The sequence below is a fragment of the Rhododendron vialii genome, chromosome 3a (genome assembly GCF_030253575.1).
Source record: "Rhododendron vialii isolate Sample 1 chromosome 3a, ASM3025357v1".
In the NCBI taxonomy this organism is placed as follows: domain Eukaryota; kingdom Viridiplantae; phylum Streptophyta; class Magnoliopsida; order Ericales; family Ericaceae; genus Rhododendron; species Rhododendron vialii.
The window spans coordinates 16,398,772-16,413,160 of record NC_080559.1 but is presented as its reverse complement, the minus strand read 5'-3'; the positions used below and the strand labels follow the sequence as shown (position 1 = coordinate 16,413,160).

The 14,389-nt window shown below is 38.9% G+C and overlaps 1 protein-coding gene across 2 annotated transcripts; it reads right to left on the bottom strand.

Moving 5' to 3' along the window:
• Positions 1 to 520: 520 nt before the first annotated feature.
• On the bottom strand, positions 521 to 10,186 carry LOC131318732 (nuclear transcription factor Y subunit B-1-like). 2 transcript variants are annotated; one of them, XM_058348677.1, is made up of 6 exons: positions 9,998 to 10,186; positions 9,626 to 9,856; positions 8,652 to 9,503; positions 8,481 to 8,564; positions 8,326 to 8,389; positions 521 to 741 (listed from the first exon to the last, which is right to left on the bottom strand). In XM_058348677.1, exons 2-3 carry the CDS (start codon positions 9,841 to 9,843, stop codon positions 9,299 to 9,301), a joined length of 423 nt encoding a protein of 140 aa, XP_058204660.1. In that variant the 5' UTR covers positions 9,844 to 9,856; positions 9,998 to 10,186; the 3' UTR covers positions 521 to 741; positions 8,326 to 8,389; positions 8,481 to 8,564; positions 8,652 to 9,298. The 2 variants fall into 2 exon arrangements, with proteins under 2 accessions (XP_058204660.1, XP_058204661.1); XM_058348678.1 differs by having other exon boundaries at positions 8,481 to 8,580; positions 9,384 to 9,503; positions 9,998 to 10,184.
• Between the last annotated feature and the right edge of the window lie 4,203 nt (positions 10,187 to 14,389).

The window sequence follows — 14,389 nt, the reverse complement described above, 5'->3', positions numbered from 1 at the left end:
CTCCAATATTTGATATCTGAGGGGTCATTTAGAGAAGCTAAAGTCTCTTCCACTGTTCACATAGCTTACCCTTCGACATAAATGACCACACACAAAAAAATAAAATAAAATAAAAATGGAAGTATAAATCAGATTAGAGTTTTGCTGATTTGGTGTTTGTTCATCAAAAGCTCTTGAACAAATTCCAAAAAGGAGGTATAGGGAATAAAAGGACTTTGCAATTACCACATGTCCACCCAAGTTTCAAGTGAGATGAGGCAAAAAGGGCAAGAAATCATTTTCTGTAAACAGGATAAGAGAAAATGAATCTCCTTGCATGGATCGAAATCAGTTAAATTCATAGCAACAGAAGCGAAGCTTAAACAGCCGATCTTGCTCCTTAGACGTACCAGTTATAATTTTCCCAACTGGTAGATGATCAATTATGTCGTAGAAAGAGTTATTCCAGTGCAATCAACTGGACTATTGCTGATAGATAATCACCTGTTAGGAGCACCAACAGCTACCAGACATTTTCCTCTTGTTTCCTCCCATCAAAAGGGAGACTCTTGAGAAACCATCCTCACAGAATGAAGAAATTACATAACTGTAACCAGATGAGATATATTATCGAAATAAGACGAGGCTACAAGAGTTAAAACAATATCTACTAGCAATACAGTCTTTAATATAAATTGGAAAAGGAGATGGTGGATCACCCCACCACTTCGATCCTTGCCCAGGAGCAACAATTGCACATGCCTGCAAAAGTTCAAAACAGATGCTCAATATACTTGAATAAAGATGTAGATACAAAATCCCACATTCCACTAAGAACCTCAGTAAAAAATATGATAGCACAGTATATGTAAGCAACAAATCTACCATTCCACTATGTGAATAAGTAGAAGCCAGTTCCCAAATGTTTCCACACATCTAACCACAGGTTCTTCCAAATACTCAAGTAACTCACACAATTTCTATTTTTAAAGTGAGACTGTGGGATAAACAGCACAATTGGGTAAAATTTGAAGTTCGGCAGTTTCTTTTCTTGATTTCATATTTGGAGCAGTGACATGAAAGTCAGCAAAATGAAACTAAAAGTCAGCAGGAAAAACCCTGGAACAGTGGCACTTATGGGAGAGTAGGTTGACCGTAGAAATACTCACAAAACAAAGAACGGAAGAAAAATTAACACTGATACTAATGGTGAGGGGTCTCTGCCTCCTCAATAAGGACTACTGCTTTGTGCATGCCATTAAAGGTAGTTAACTTTGTTCTGTCATTTAGAGTACCATATTTGTACCGTTATTTGGTTTACATTGAAATGTTAGTATTGAGTAATCCACTCTGAGCAAATTTCAAAGATAATTAGACAGACGGGATTATCTGTCAATAAATGACCAGTTTCCACAGCTAGTGGCAACTACAGGTCATTGGAAAATTATATTGACTCCAATAGTAAGCAACAAGAAATTTAAAGAGGAAATGGAGCATACACAACTATCTACAGAGCAATGTGAACTACGGAAATTATGGGGTGGCAACATAGAGTTAAGGTCCAAAAAATAATTGTATTGTGATAAACAATAACAGCTAAGTTACAGACCATATATTAAGGAAAGACAGTAGTATATATGCATCAAAAAAGAAGGCAAAATGCCTTGAGACAATTTTATCTTTCTGTTTACATAACGAGGAAATTTTCCATGTATGAGGCAACATTATGTCAGGGAAAACCCTCAATCATCACAATTCACAACCACTCATCAAGTTGACTGAGTGAGTTACGTAACAGAGTTTCACCATTTATTCATTTAAACAGCCACCAAATTCAGGCAATAATAGGGCAGGGGCAACTGTCAATTAAAGCAATGTGGTTTTCCAATATTTTGCAGCATTTTGCAATCAGGTGGCATCATAGTTAAGTTGCTAGAATTAGAACCATAGAGTAAGGGAACTATGCAATTTCCAAATATCAAGGCTACCATCATTAGGCAACATTCCAACTGTGAACCGTATCCAGTAGACACGCAAGTATTTTGGGATATAGACGTGCCACGGAATAATTCAACAACATATTTTGTCAGGCAACATTATATGACAATTCCAGGAATATCCAGGCCATACATATAGACATCATTACAACTCCACCTACTAAAGCTACTAAGAAATAATGTAGCTTGCATGGATTGAGGCAACTATGTCCGGGAAAAGAAACCACCTAAAGAAATGGTTATTCAAGTTATTGAAGGAACGACGTCTGATTGACCAGCGTTCGTAGAGACGCAAAAAAAGAGTTCAAAGGCCCACATAAAACATAACATGTGTAAGGACTAAATTTAATAGAGGGGGAACAGAAGTATTTACAGTCCGACAAACCATATCTAGATAAATAACTTCTACAGGCCTGTTCTTTTTTACTGGCTCTACCAGAAAAACCAAATAACATGTTTTCCATACCACATATCAAGGTAATTGGTAGTTCAAAGTCTTCCAAAAGGGTGTGGCAAAATGTCACGCGATGGTAAATGGAAACAAGCTAAGATTTCACAAGTGGTTTGTAAGTAAATGATGTCGTCAATTTCTGTATAAACTAGAATAATGGATCAAGCAAGAAGTGATTGCCAGGACTATTTGAGGGCAATTAGGCTGGTGGGCAAAGCGAAATATGGTGGTTCGTGAGATGGCACTAAATTGCCAGAGGAAAGACTGCACGAGAGCAGAGGAAATCTCAAAGACAGAGAGAGAGAGAGAGAGGACTTCCAAAAGATAGCTCTGAGCTCATGAATGATCAAAGGAATGAGATTGGACGAGAGGAGGAGGCAAGGTGGGAGACCCAACTTGCTTGATGGGGTGTACTAAGGGAGAATAGAACTGGCCAGTCTAGAGGATTCTTTTTTCAAATGAAGAGAAAATTTTGAAATCTTCCCCTTGGGTGGGGGAAGGGTGGATCCCTCACTTGAAGCATTTTAGCAAAAAAGGGGCTGGCTCCCAGCATTTTAGTTTTGCCTGCAGCATAGCGACTTTGTACAGGTGGCACGACCTTAGTCTCTTATCTTTTGCAATAATATTATATAAAACATCATGTATCAGCTTGCAACAGATTCTTAACTGGTAATTGTTAGGCCTACAACCATCAATTTTTTTATTATTAAGGCTCAAACAAATAAATAACATCCAAGGGGCATTCCCCTGCGATGCATTCAGTGCCTCCCAGGCCAAGCAGCTATCAACTAGATCACAGAAGATTACAAGAAAAGCACAACAGCATCAAAGCAGAAAACAAAAACAACACCTATACTATGTTTAAACCCTCCAATTGGCACACAAGGTCCTATTCAACTGACTTAGCTTTAGACCCCTTTTAGTGCTCAACAAATTTATGATACAGTTAATTGTTGTGAGCGTGAGCTGATTTAGAGTAATTGCCTTTTGCTGAAGACCATATGGCTTCTTTCCATCCAAATGCCATACACAGTAGGAGCTATGGCACCTCTCAAGATCAAACTCCCAAACCCTTTCCCTTTCAGATTCTGGTAAAACCAGTCCATTACTTCAGAATAACCATTATGCGTTGGTAATACACCAATACGATATAATTGCCAATTGTCCCATCGATGAAAATTTCAAAATAAGTTGATAGGAAAACCAATTAAAAATGACAAAAATGATGCACAAAAGTCCAGAAATTGAATAACCCTAAGTGTAACTAAACAACATGATCAACAAGAAATAACAGACTTATTTCAACGGCAAGTACCAAAACTTCGCCTGAACAAACATGCATTTAAGAAACATTCAGGTGTCCAACACTGATTTGAAAAGACCATAAGAAGAAATGTGAAATACCAAACCATAAGAAGAAATGTGAAATAACATTGGAAAAAGACAGATATAGTAAGATAATCAATACACGTGTATATCAATACACTTGTATAATAAGGGCAAGCCAAGCCAAGCCACAATGTGAAAAGGCAAAATTGCCCTTGTAGGATTAATCTTTCAATTTGTTTTTGGCTGTCTTGAGTTGGGAGTATTTTACGTATTCTAGGTTCTCCTTTACTTAGTCAAGAAGAAAAGCATTTTCAGGGGTATTTTAGGTCCTCCTTTGCTTAATGAAGTGAAGAAGAAAAGGTTTTTCTGTAATTTAAGGAATATGAGTCGCGGGTATTTTAGGTCCTCCTTTGCTTTGTCAAGAAAAAAAGCCTTTTCGGGGGTATTTTAGGTCCTCCTTTTCTTAGTCAAGAAGAAAGGCTTTTCCGTAATTTAAGGGATATGCCCTTTTCCGTAATTTAAGGGTACTCTCTCTCTCTCTCTCTCTCTCTCTCTCTCTCTCTCTCTCATGTTCAAAGCTGGAGCTCAAGCTCTAACCAAAAAAGCCTTCAAACAACTCATTTTCAGCTATTTTGGTATTTGGAGACTCCACAGTCGACCATAGCAACAACAACTACATTCAAAAGCAATTTCCAACCTTATGGGAGGGACTTTCCGAATTACATTCCCACCGGATGGTTTACCAATGGCCACCTCGTTACAGATTTTGTAGGTTAGTCCAAAAAGAGAATGGATTTGTGAACAATTGTTGAAGTACAACTTTTATACAGAATGCTTTTATGACTTATTTCTAAGTTACTCCTATTTCGCCCCTCGTTGAATCTCTCTCTGTGTGTCTCTGAAGAAAACGAAAAGGAGAAAGAAAAATGTCTCAACGAAGATGCATGTATTCCATCTAAGACACATACAATGCGAATTCGAAGAAAAACAAAGAGACAATGTTGGTAGCTTTTCGTTTATTCTGTTACTAGAAAGTCAATTAGCAGCAGGTGTTAGCAATACAAATGGAAACTTCCAAGCACACAAGGTGTTTGCTTAAATGTCTAAACAAAGATGCTTTTTTCCTAATTCCCAGGGATACACTCATGTTCGTACTGTCTGATCACTGATGATTAATCATGATGAGGCTGTATGATTGGTGCAAGGTGATATTAAAGATCCAAAAGTTCAGGAGAATTGTATCCTATGCTGGGTTTTTTTGCTTCAGCACGCTCATAAGCTATGTTTATACGAGCAATACGTGAGTGCAATACTTTTCCAGAGCTGTTATAAATCACCAATTTCGTATCACTGTTCTATTTCAGCTCATATGTGGCAAGATATGATTCAACTGAGTTCTTTGATCATATTATTGTTTCAAAACATGAAACCCATCATGAGCATCCAACCAAGCAGTGATTTAGTGTGAATAGAAGCCCGCCGACATATAGCATTTCTCATAGTTATTTTGAACATCCGTTTGCTTTGTTGGAGCACCTATGGGTTTCTCCTATGTTTCTGTTAATTGGGATGTGCATAACCAATTCTCATATAGCTGGGTATTCTAGAGCTGACCAATTCTATGCTAACTACCCAGCTGGAACTGAGCTCTTAACCGACACTGCTAAGGTCAGCTATACCTTTTGGATTTCAGTTACACGTTTTTCTTGATCTTCTTTAGCTCTACTAATTGCTTAGGCCGTTTTTTTTTTTATCGGCAAAAATAATTGCTTAGGTTGTAAATGGAATCTTCATTCACCTAAATGAGTGTGCAACAAATCCATTCGTGAACTGAAGGTCAAAAAAAGTATTGTAAGGGAATGGTCTTATGCTCATCCGTGAGGGCACCTATGACTCTCAGTATTCCTGGACACCGCAGAAGTAGATACGTCCATTGTTCGTGTTGCTACTTCTCTACTATCATCACTACAAGAGAAAAAAAACTTGCATTTAACTTCTCAACTACCAATTAAACGAATGAGCACGCGAAACGTGTGGAGCACGAGCATTACACTAGTATGGAAAAAAGAAAGTAGAAAGAAGTTTACATCCCGTTCAAGAAACACGGTTAATTGTATGCAAACTTTATGAAAATGCTTGATCCAAACATTTTTTTACATAGAACAATTCCTGTCAAGCTTTATGAAAAACTGTTTGGATCAAGCATTTTCCGATCATATTTTTAGCTGATTTCTCACGAGTACCCTTAAAAACATGTTCTAAACAAGTTGAACAGTTTGGATCATCATAATAAGACCTGGAAATGGGAAGTCCGCATTTTAATAAAATGAGAGATCCCTTAGTAGAAGGGGACTGAGATATATATAATGGGGCCGGTTCCGCTCACACCTATTTTGACACCCAATCTCAACCATTTATTTCAACGGCTGAGATTAAAACACACTCTCCCCTCCTCACCCTATCCCTCCCTTTCTGACGTTATCCCTCCCTCTCTGGATACACGGACACCCCCTCCCCTAGCCCCTCATCTCAACCACCTCTATCTACGGTGAGTCTCCTCTCCGGCGCACCCATCTCTAACGAGTCTCCTCTTTGGCACACCATCTCCGGCGAGGGTCCTCTTCTCCCACCCCTTCTGACGTTATCCCTCCCTCTCTGGATACACGGACACCCCCTCCCCTGGCCCCTCCATCTCAACCACCTCTATCTACGGTGAGTCTCCTCTCCGGCGCACTCATCTCTGGAGAGTCTCCTCTTTGGCACACCATCTCCGGCGAGGGTCCTCTTCTCCGACGGCTCCAGACTGAGTTTCCCTCTCTGTAAACGAAACTCTTGTTTAGTTTGTCGACAAATCAATCTCTCGTGTTTTGTTTTCTGTAATCCTCATCTTTTGACAATGCATTCATGATTCATCTGTTACCTTGCAGTTCCATTTTGTTTTATTAGTGGATTTTCTTGAGTTGATGTAGTTTTTGATCTCGTGTTCGGTGTTTATTTGCTTGAGTTGGGACTAGCCGGTGCTGAAAACTGGGTTTGAGTTCTTCCCCCTTGAAAGATTGGGAAGATGAGATATTGTTGATTGCATGACGGGATTTTTGAGATGAAAATATTTAGATTTAGGACTTCTGATTTTGAAGAAGGGGATCGCCAGAATTTGGGTTGCTGGTAAATTAGGGATGGAAAATGGGGCGCTGGAAAATTTGGTGCCGGAAAATGAGGTGCCGGACGGAGTTGGTTCTAGGAAGGTGGGGGTGTGTTATGGGGAAAAGGGGGAGGGAGGAGGGATAGGGTGAGAAGGGGAGATGGCGGTGAGAGTGTGTTTTATTTCAACCATTGAAATAAGTGGCTGAGATTGGGTGTCAAAATGGATGTGAGCGGAACCACCTCGATATACGGGGCGGCTCCGGGGACACCTAAAAAAAATCTAAAAAACACCCCAAATTTTTTTTGCCGATTTCTTGCGGGCACTCTTAAAATCACATTCTGAACACATTGAGTGGCACGGATCATCAAAATTTGATCAGGAACAATGAAATTGAGATTTTGCCGATTTCTTGCAGGCATTCTTAAAATCACATTCTGAACACATTGAGTGATTTTTTGCCAATTTCTTGCGGGCACTCTTGAAATCACATTTTGAACACATTGAGTGGCTCGGATCAACAAAATTTGATCGGGAACAATGAGATTGAGATTTTGCCGATTTCTTGCGGGCACTCTTAAAATCACATTCTGAACACATTGAGTGCTCGGATTATCAAAATTTGATCGGGAACAATGAAATTGAGATTTGGGATGTTTTTTTAGATGTTTTTTAGGTATCCCCAGAATCAACAACACCCCCCCCCCCCCCCCCCCCCCCCCCCACACACACACATGTATACATATATACACACCCGTATATATATATACGGGGCGGTTCCGGGGACACCCAAAAAAAACATCTCATGGTTCCCGATCAAATTTTGATGATCCGAGCCGCTCAATGTGATCAGAACGTGATTTTAAGGGTACCCGCAAGAAATCAACAAAAAAAATGACCGGGAAAGGCTTGATCCGAACAGTTCGAACAGTTTTTTATTGAACGGTTCAAATAAAAACTGCTCAAATCAAGCATTTTCCGGTCTTTTTTTTTCCTAAGTTCTAGCGGGTACCCTTAAAATCACATTCTGCACACATTGAACAGTTCGGATCATAAAAATACGATCGGGAACTATGAGATTGAGATTTTAGGTGTTTTTTTAGGTGTCCCCGGAACCGCCCCGATATACACACACATACTCACTCCGTCCCAAAAAGTTGGACACTTTTGGGACTGCATGTCAATTTAGATCACATATATTCTTTCGATTTATAAAGTTTTATGTAATTTTGAAAACTTTGTTTAATGGAATTAATTAAAATCTATCAAACAATATCCATATTGCATATTTTTTGACATTCACATTGAACAATATGGGCAATTGAAAATGGCACACTATCCCAAAAGTGTCCAACTTTTTGGGATGGAGGTAATGTATATATAATAGAGAGAGAGAGAGAGAGAGAGAGAGAGAGAGAGATATTTACGTGGAATTCACATTTGGGGATCCATATAGTTCATGCTTTGTGTAAAAGAACCTTGATGAACAAACTGCCAAAATTGCAAAAATGCAAACCCCTCATCAAATTGCTGTTAAAGGTTCATTCCTATGATCAAAAGCACCCTACCATCAAATTACTACCTGTGCATTTGGAACAAGTTGCGCACTTGCTGTGTCCTTTTGAGAGGATCCATCTCCACCCCTAGCAGATCCCTTAGTGTCACCCTGTCAAAAATCACAACTACCGGCTGTATTAGTAACGAGCATAATAATTGAACGGCCAAAATTTAGGAAAGAACATGGCTTGCATACCTCCAACTGAGAAACCACAACCAGTCCGCAAAACCAACCAAGCCAAAAGAAAGGTATCAGTATAAACTAAAATGATCATGGAAATGACAAAGAAACCGTAGAATGATTAGAGTCTACATAGAATGTACAGGGAAAAAACCCCCTCAAAAGTAGACGACTTAAACCTCCAGGCTCCGGCCAACAGTGCCTATTACATTAAAATGGCTTCAGAGAACTGAGAACTTGGTATTTTCAGAGATGAAATTGCAAGAACAATCCAATCTAACGTCACAACATTATTAGGACTTAGGAGTTTAAAACACCAAGTGCCCTACAAGCTTCAGTTGTTAGAAAATGGATCCAGGAATACGTATCAAGGTGTCCAACACCCTCAGTCATGTGACTCGTGTGTAAGCCTATCTTGCACACATAGATGCAGGTATCCATACAAGCAGAGAAGCAAAATGCAAACAGGCAACAAATGTGACACAAAAGCTCATATAACATCTTAGATCTTGGATCACTTGTTGCACGAAAAGCTTAAGCCTTGAGCCATTATTTTATGAAATGGGTCCGGAAATCTATCAACCTATCCCACATAATAAAACCTTCTGGTTTCTTCTCTATCTGATCCTCTTTCATCGCAAAAACCAAATACTAGTACCAAATCAATTGCCTAATTTTCTTAGGCCAAACATAAGTCGCAGCAATATCAAATCAAAGACACAGAGAAACAAAATTACCTCCCTGTACCTAGCTAGGTACGCTTTGAGCGGATCAATATAATCTTCAAACCCTAATGTCGCCATTGCCCATAGCAAATCATCGCCATTAATCGTCTTTCTCTTCTCTTTCTGGCACTTATCACTCGCCCTAATAATTCAAATACCCCCAACCACGTTCATTATACATACACAAGTCCAAATCTTAAAATCCGAACAGCATTTAGAATACAAGTACACAGATAAATCTATGAGTATATCTGAATCACTTACTCACTAGTGACGAAGCTGATGAACTCTGAGACGCATTCTTGTACGGTGTCCTTGGCATCCTTGGCGATCTTGCCGTTGGCCGGGAGCCCCTTCTTCATGATCCGACTGATATTGGCGATGGGGAGGTACCGGTCGTGCTCGCGAACGTTGGAGTGAGGGCTCTGCTCGCCGCCGCTGTCGCCACCGCCGCCGCCGGGGCTCCCCGGAGCATCCGCCATTGTCACCGAAAATCTGAATGATAGCACATCATTAGTCCAATTAACCCTAGAAAGTAAGTAGGGTCTACTGGGAAGATATAACTGAAAAAAAAAAAAAAACATATATGGAGAGAGAGAGGGAGAGAGTAAGGGGTGGTTGCTGGTTAGTGCGTACATCTTGGAGAGAGAAACTTGTATTTGGCGCGACGAGAGAGAGAGAAAGAGAGAGAGAGAGAGAGAGAGAGAGATGGGTTTGATTGAGAGAATTGTGATTGGGCAAACGAAGAGAGCGAGGGAGAGAGATCGGACGATTGAGAGGAGGGGAGGCAAAGAGAATGCTTGATTCTGATGCGAGAGTTCGAGTTTTTTTTTCCTGGGCCAGATCTTATTATATGCTGCTGATGAGTTACGATGTGAAGCGGATCAAAAAAAAAAAAAAAACAAAAGAGTTACGATGTGAAGGGTATTTCGGACTTCTCAAACCAAGCACACAAGTTCTACACGTGCCTGTTTTTTTTTTTTTTTTTTTTATCACATGATGTTTACGAAAAAGTCTGTTTTTCGTCTGTTGAAGCATGGATGCCTCGTAAATATGAATCTCTTTAGATTTAAAAATGAATAAATATCAATCTTTAGATCAAAATCACTTAAAAAATAAGGTGATTTTATGATTTTTTTCGTAGATCATACTTATCACAATATATGACTATACTTACAACAATATATGATCACACTTATCACAACGTAGGCATATTAATGGGCCAGATCCAACAAATCTGAATCCGATAAGATTCAAATCCGATAGTGGTAATCTGAATCCTAATCCAAAAAATTTGGATCCGATCCGAAAATCCGAATCTGATTCGAAAACTTTTTTACTTAAAAAATTTTAGCAAAAAAAATTATTTTCTAAAAAAATTTTAAAAATGAAATTTTAAAAATAAAAAATAAAAAATACAACTTCTTAAACATGTTTTTTTCAAAATAAAAAAATTTACAATTTTTTAAAAAAAATTAAAAAATGAAATTTCAGATCGGATTAATAATGGATTTAATCTGATCCGATCCGATCCGATCCGTATTTGGATTACAGGATTTGGATTAACGAATCGACGTTATCTGATTCAAATCAAATTTTTCGGATCAGATCCGGTACATTAACAGGCCTACCACAATGTATGGTCATACTTACCATAATGTATAACCACAATCTATACTCATACTTCCTACAATGAATGACCATACTTACAATAGTATATGGCCACAATTTATACTCAAACGGTTGAGGAAAAATGGGACATGGATATCCCAAAACCTGACTAGGGCATCATAGCCAGATCACAAATACTCCACAAATTTTGTGCGGAGTTTACCACGGATCTGCCAAAGATGATCTGAATCGCTCATTTATTTTAAAATATATTTTTTATGCAATTCTGTAAAAAAAAATTATCTCTATCAAGTATCAATAACGGCTTTTTCAAAATTTGTAAGGCAAATCATATTATTTTTACAAGATCCGTAATAGGGCTTAACACAAAATTTGTAGATGATCTGTGGAGTATTTTGTCTATGTGAATACCACAGTTCTCATGTTTATCTAAATTATTATGATTTGTTTGGGAAATGTAGACCGAAAAATGTGAGACGGAAGTCTATCTTTTCCCCAAAATTACCTCCACCCTAATGTTTCCCAGTCTTTGGTATACCAAAACACCACCATATACACCACCCAACTCCACCCCTTGCGAAATTGTCCCACCACCACCGCAGTCCCATCCCCCCTCTCTCTCCCCAGCTCCTTTTTCTCTATTGGCTCCTTAACTTACATCTTTCTCTTTCCGGATGAAAGAAGACGTCTTTGAAACAAATGAATCCGGGGCCAAAAGCCATTAGAAATAGGTCTGTCATTGAACCAGATCAGATTCGGATTCGATCCGAATCCGATAACGTCGATCCGATAATCCGATGATCTGAATCCGGTAATCTAAATTCGGATCGGATCGGATTAAATCCGTTATCAATCCAAATCTGAACTTTATTTTTTTTAAATTTTTTAAATTTAAAAAAATAGTAAATTTTTTATTTTGAAAAAAAATGTTTAAGAAGTTGTATTTTTATTATTATTATTTTTTGGAAAATAATATTTATTTATTTATTTGCTAAAATTTTTGAAGTAAAAAAGTTTTCGGATTGGATTCAGATTTTTGGATCGGATCCGAAAAATTTGGATCCATATTACCACTATCGGATTTGAGTCTTATTGAATCCGGATCGGATTCAAGTCTTATCGGATTCGAATTTATCAAATCCGGATCGGATCCGGCCCATTGACAGGCCTAATTAGAAACATTCATTGGGCCATAATTTCTTGTTTTATACTCTCTAAATGTGCACAAACTACTTATACAACCATATGGATCTGGAAATCCTAAAGACACCGATTGCACATACCCTCGCACGCGGGGCCCACTTCGGGTCCCACACGGATCAGCTCGAGCGAGATCCGGAGTGACCCTGCATGCCGGGATGTGCATGGTCGGCGTCTTGTGTACACCCCAATGCCTAAGGGCATCTCCACACAGCTGGAGGCTAAGTATTTGATCAGGCCGATTTGTTGTACCCGTTGCAGCATACCATAAACCTTGAAGTGCCAGTTGTAGCGCACTTGTGAACTCAAGAGTCGCCACTTGATTTTAGGAACCAAGAAACCGAACATAATTCTAGATTTGGAAGCCAAAAGTACGATGAGAGAAAGGTATTAGGCACCTCTTCGCCCAGCCCAAAGACTGACCCAGAATCATTCAACATAAAATAAATTTTTATTGTATTTAATCCTACACATCATTGATTTAATTAAGCCATTAACAATTACTAGGTGATCCGGGCAGAAAGTAAACCACACGGGATAGGGGAGGTGACACCATGCAAAGTAAACAAGAAAACAACAGAAAACTAATTTGTACTAGCAAAACGATCTGTCGGCCGAAGAATCGATCTATCAGCCAGCAGATCACACAGGTTTAATATATCGGCCGTTAATTGGAGTCTCAGTCAGTATTATTTCTCACATCAGAAATAAAATTATTGAAAACGCAGAAAAATAGATTAAAACATAAATACTATAATTAAACTGAACCATAGGCCGATTGGCCTCACCACTTTGATTCCTCAGTAGCTTGATTGCTCGGATTGAGGGGAATTGAGTGATTTGCTTCACAAAACCCTAAAATTAGGTGGGTTCTTTGGGGGTTTGATCACTCAAGATGCAGCCACTCACAAGGTTAAAGGGCTTACAAAGCTAGGTTAGAGGACTTACAAAGCTAGGGTTTGAGAGTAGGTTTTTCTAGAGTATGGAGGTAGGAAAAGACGTATGGAGTGTTTATTTGGGTACGTAGGTTATATGCAATATATCAAACCCTAGGATTACACCCTTTTATATAGGGCACAAAAATCTACCAAAACCTTAGGATTTAGGTAAAATAGATATGGAAATTTAGGTCACTAAGATTGATTTCGTGCCCACAAAGTTAATAGAGTTGCCCAAGAGTTAGAGTTTGGATCAAACATGTTGATGTGCGTCCAGATTTCGAGGGAAATTGATCTGGTGACCGGTGGAATGAAGTGCCGGCTGAGGAAACAATCTTGATGGGAGGCATGGACTAAAAAGATTCCTCTGGAAAAAATCAAACCGGCGGCCAACACATCAAATTGATGGCCAACAAATCTATTTTTCCCTAGAAAATTGGATATTTGGCTATTTAGCTATTTAGGCTTTTTGGTTGTGGATTGGGCATTCTAAGGGACAACAAGTTTTTCAAGCTTACGTGAAAAGTCAACCATAACAATTACACAACCTGTTTATCATTGGGATGGTCCCCAAGGTGGGACTCAAAATATCTATTGAGCCAAATTTGGGTGTCTACAGATACCCATCTTTAATAGAATAGCCGCAAGGCGTATTCAAGTGAAAGAAAAAAACGTAAAGAAATTTGAATTTGGTGAAACAAATATCTAAGGATTTCAAAAATTATTTTTGTGTGGGCTTCGGTTAGAGCAAATCCCGAAACTTGCAACAAACGGGGGGCTGACTCTTGATGGAACTACATGATACTTAGTAAGGGAGGCGCCCACTAGATTTGCGGTTCTGTTCTTATTCATTCCGTACTCCCCTATACAAATTCCGAACTAAGACACCACCTCTAAGTCATTCTAGTGTAGTCACATGTAACTCCGCTTCTTGCTCTAAAAATGAAGAAAGACTTATATGGTCGCGCCGGATTGCTGCCTACGTAGTCCTCGAGGGAAAATCAGACCATTCATAGTTCGGGGCATTCAATGTATAAAATGCACGAAGCTTTGATAAAAGAGATTTGTTGTTAGGCCTTACCAATCCATTGTGTGATATACCTGAGATCCAGGGTTTGTCGAGCACGGAGATGCATGAGATATCTGAAAATGCAAGAGAAACCTTCAATGATTCAGGGTAAGTCATTACACAGTAGGTTAATCTTACTCAGGGAGTAGATAATGTCAATCACTTTTCACGATCGAAGGTATTCTTGTT

Bases quoted from the DNA above. Each gene is read 5' to 3' on its own strand.
- LOC131318732 (XM_058348677.1), bottom strand. From the start codon at position 9,843: ATGGCGGATGCTCCGGGGAGCCCCGGCGGCGGCGGTGGCGACAGCGGC. The intron at 9,504-9,625 runs GTAAGTGATTCA...TTGAATTATTAG, and splicing joins ATCAGCTTCGTCACTAGTGA to GGCGAGTGATAAGTGCCAGA.